The sequence below is a fragment of the Gossypium hirsutum genome, chromosome A08 (genome assembly GCF_007990345.1).
Source record: "Gossypium hirsutum isolate 1008001.06 chromosome A08, Gossypium_hirsutum_v2.1, whole genome shotgun sequence".
NCBI lineage: Eukaryota > Viridiplantae > Streptophyta > Magnoliopsida > Malvales > Malvaceae > Gossypium > Gossypium hirsutum.
This window is the reverse complement of record NC_053431.1, coordinates 16,730,505-16,734,588: the sequence shown is the minus strand read 5'-3', so window position 1 is coordinate 16,734,588 and position 4,084 is coordinate 16,730,505. Positions and strand designations below refer to the sequence as shown.

The 4,084-nt window shown below is 32.7% G+C and overlaps 1 protein-coding gene across 1 annotated transcript; it reads right to left on the bottom strand.

The window, feature by feature from the left end:
* Positions 1 to 781: 781 nt before the first annotated feature.
* Positions 782 to 2,856, bottom strand: LOC107928380 (universal stress protein PHOS34). Its single transcript, XM_016859634.2, has 4 exons — positions 2,310 to 2,856; positions 2,136 to 2,230; positions 1,929 to 2,050; positions 782 to 1,098 (listed from the first exon to the last, which is right to left on the bottom strand). The coding sequence occupies exons 1-4, from the start codon at positions 2,491 to 2,493 to the stop codon at positions 1,011 to 1,013; spliced, it is 489 nt and encodes a 162-aa protein (XP_016715123.1). The 5' UTR covers positions 2,494 to 2,856; the 3' UTR covers positions 782 to 1,010.
* Between the last annotated feature and the right edge of the window lie 1,228 nt (positions 2,857 to 4,084).

The window sequence follows — 4,084 nt, the reverse complement described above, 5'->3', positions numbered from 1 at the left end:
GTTACTTAATTCCATAGATTAAAAAGAGAAGAAAGAAATGGAAAAACAAACAAACAAACACAAAAAAAAAATCAAAATGGGAGAAGAGATAAGTACAGGCAGATGAATCGACTGCAAATTTAGGGAAAATTTTGGAAGATTAGAGATTTAGATGGAGACGGAGATAACCCTTTTGGCAAAACATAAATTTGCCATTTTCATTTTCAAGACTTTGAACCAATCTTGTTAGGGTTACTAAAAGAGGCAAAGAGAAAATCTTAAGGAATAATGGAAAGGTTTACCTGAGGGAGGACTACTACTGGCTAGAGACGAAGGAAGCAAGAGAGGTTGGTACTGAGATCGAGCTGAGTGAGAACTTTTTTTTACGTGAGAAAATGGGAGGGTAAAATGGAAAGGAGACCTATATTCAATGAAAAAGAAACTGAATAGAAATGCCCTATTTCCATGCTTAAACACAAAATTGGATTATAATGGAATAAACTCCTAATAGGCATTCCATTGAATCAAACTATAGTTTCTGGTGGGCGCACAGAATTGGGTTGTAATGACTATACCATTATATCTAACCAAACATGCCCTTGAGATAAAAACTTTTGAATAATTTCCATTTTTCAAAAAGAAAAAAAATCTAATTTTATAAACTAAAGAAACACCAAAAGTAATCTTAAATAATTGGTACCAAAATAAGTCCATATATTCAAATATATCCATAAGTTCATATGTAAGATCATCATCTGCAATACTACGAAAAAGAAGCCCTGATTTCCAGGCTACCAAAAACTATTTCAACACTCGCATGATAGATTTAAGTATAGAATATTCCAGTAACACTTGTACAAGCTAATTAAAAAACATTAAGACATAAGAATCGTGTAAATTCTGCTTATTTACACCAATATCTAATATTCAGCATGATTGGTATTACAGTCCCAGTGTGCAACACCATGGTGTTATTAGGCGACTAAAAATATGCAGCAACCCCAGTTGTTTGTTCAATTTTATTGCAGAGATTAATGTTTGATCTTCGGCCTCTTCACGATCATCACAGAGCAATGAGCATGGTGAGAACAATAATCACTCACACTGCCAAGAACAGCCCTGTAATACAAAATATAATCATTTGTTAAAAGCTGGACTGAAATAAGGTCATTCTTAAATTGTTGAAAGTTTGGCAATTTCTTTTTCAGTTCTTATTCATCACAACATATGAAAAATGAAAGGTTCTATAACAGGAGCTATAATATTGAGAAAAAAAAAACCAGCTTATAATCTGCAAAATATCATATAGCAGAGCTACCGCCAAATGTCAAATAAGATCGGGTTGGTTTTGAATCAGATCAATTCTGATTTCAAAATTTTCATGCCACTTACATGTCATTTTAGGATTGGAACATTTCAGGTTAGTAAGCCTAGTTTCTGGGCACCTTGGGTTATGTCATTTCGAATTACTTGTTCAGGTCATTCCGAGTTTTGATATTTTTGGGTTTGAGTTAAGGAAGTTCAGATCATTGACGTTTTACAGTCAAGTAGCATTGGGTTGGGTTCGGATTTGGATTGACCGGATCAGGTTTTTGGATTTGGATCAAAACTGGCAAGCCTACTTATACATATATAGATGATATATATCATATTGTAGATGAGGTCTATGGGTTAAGTCTAACCCTAAAAAAGGGAAGAGGGGAAAAGAGGCAAACCCACTAAACCAAAAAAACTAGAAAGGAGAAGATGTTCTATACAGATGCATTAACATTATTTGAGAACTCATCCCCACAGAACCAAAATAAACCATCGATTTTTTCTTGTGGAAGTAATGAGCCATTTTTTAGTGATTAGAAACTTAATGAACAAGCCACAGTTAATCAAAGAGTAAAAAAGTTCCCAATGTTCATCTAAAAACTTAAAAAGAGATCAGACATAGGTTTTAATACCTCTTTATAGCTCCATAACCATGGCTACCAACAGCGAGAATGGAGGCATGGTGTTTTTCTACAGCGTCACAGAGAACATTCCTTGCATCACCTTCCCCCACTTCAACTACGGCATCATGTACCTGCACCGAAACCAAAAAAACAGATTGGATGCTAATACCCTTCTTTAATTAGGCTACAAAAGTAAAACAAGTAGCTGATGAATACCGATTTGCTAAGGCAGAGTTCCTTGGCTTTCTCAACAACCCTGGCAGCGATCTTCCTCAAATCCGCATCCACATAGGGCAATACATCAGCAGCTCCTACAATAATGATACCTCCATAAGAAAGCTAAAACACACGGTACTTGAACCAAAAGAGAAAAGGAGGGTAAATTCAAACCAGGTCCGGCGAGACCAACAGCAGAAGAAGCAGAAGGCTTGGCATGAACGATGACGAGCTTGAAAGGAGGATTGGAAGCGAAAGGAGCAAAGAAGTGATCGAGGATCCACTGCAGCGCGTACGTACTGTGCTCGCTGTCGTCGATTCCAACAACCATGGCTTGCTTCTCCGTCGTTGTTGCCATCGTGGTATGTGTCTTGGTTCTTGTGTCTTGGAATTGCAAAGGGTCGGTTTGATCTTTCTTTAATTTTGGGGGGTTATAAAAAAGGAATGGTTTTGTAGGAATAAGGAATTTATTGAGAAACACAGAACACAAAACAACGTGCGGGCAAATGCGTAAGGCGTAAGGCGTAAGGCGTAAGGCGTAAGGTGTAAGCGTGTTAAAATTATGCTTGGAAAAAGGGGGAGGGAAGGGAAGGAAGACCCAAACTAGAATACGCGATACGCTGGGTGATAGTGATTGTGTCCCTATCCTTTTTGCCTCTATTCTAAACCATCATTCTAGACAGACAATGTTATGATATGTCTTTCATCTTTAAAATATTCCAAATCATCAAATTTATTAATTTAACCCTTAAATAAAATATTAAATTTTTATATAACATAATTTAAAATAAAAAATAAATATTGTAAAAATATTAATTTTAAAATCTTTGAAGTTTTTACATAAATTATTATTCACTTTTTTTCGGTTATATTTTATTTTTAATATACGACAAAGTTTTACTATTTTTTAAAATTTTCATTTTAAATTATGTTGCTTAAGATTTTACATGTCATTTAATGGTTAAACTTTCGGTTTTAATAACCAAAGGATTTGATTGATATAACATCGATAGCTTAGGAATGCAATTAGAATATTTTTAAGTTTAAGGATAAATCTAAAAATGAGGACCATAGTTTGGGATGTAATTAAAACGTTTTGAAGTTTAGGGATAAATTTAAAATGAGGATTATAGTTTGCGAATGTCTACTGTAATTTACTTTATTCACTCACGGGTTAAATCCTTAAACTTAGTAGTTTTTTTCTTTCGATTCCTAAACTTTTTTTTAGTTTATTTTAGTATTGGCACTTGATAATTTTTTAAAAATTAATCATTAAATTTAGATTTCATCAAGTATGATGATGTGATTATTTAAAATTATGTCATATTGTCAAAAAAAATAAAATTAATATAAAAAATTTTAAAAAAATTTCAAGTAATCATCTAAATTTAAAGATTAAATTGAAAAAAATGATCAAAGCTTGTGGAAAAAGATGAGAAAATAAAGGAGTCAGTATTGGTTTATCCCAGACAATGAAGGTGAGACAAATTGAGACACGTGGGAGACGTGATCCTCCATCTCACATTCATTGGGAGCCGTTCTGGGGGAGACTGTATCTCACAATTTAACTCTTCCATTTAGACTCCTCCTATTTATTACCAAGTATTACTTCAATTACGCTCCGCTTTTCCGGGATTTTTATTTTTATTTTCTTAAAAACTTTCTATAAATTATTGAACTGAATTACCCAAATAAGAATAAATAAATATGTTAAATTAATTTTTACTAATAATTTTATACTATATAAGTTAGAGAAAGAATTGTATAAAATTATAATTTCATGTTATCTCTATCTCTTTTCAATAAAAGAATGACAAATCAAATTTTTACTTCTGATTTTTAGCATTTTCACAAGAGAAAAAAAAGGTTAAAAATCAAGAAGAAAAATTTAATTTGTCATTCTCCTATTGAAAAGGAATAGGGATAACATGTAATTACAATTTCATACA

Excerpts from the sequence above, each read along its gene's own strand:
- LOC107928380 (XM_016859634.2), bottom strand. The coding sequence starts at position 2,493 with ATGGCAACAACGACGGAGAAGCAAGCCATGGTTGTTGGAATCGACGAC. Across the intron at positions 2,231-2,309 it reads TGTTGGTCTCGCCGGACCTG|GAGCTGCTGATGTATTGCCC; the intron begins GTTTGAATTTAC and ends TCATTATTGTAG. Across the intron at positions 2,051-2,135 it reads AACTCTGCCTTAGCAAATCG|GTACATGATGCCGTAGTTGA; the intron begins GTATTCATCAGC and ends GTTTCGGTGCAG.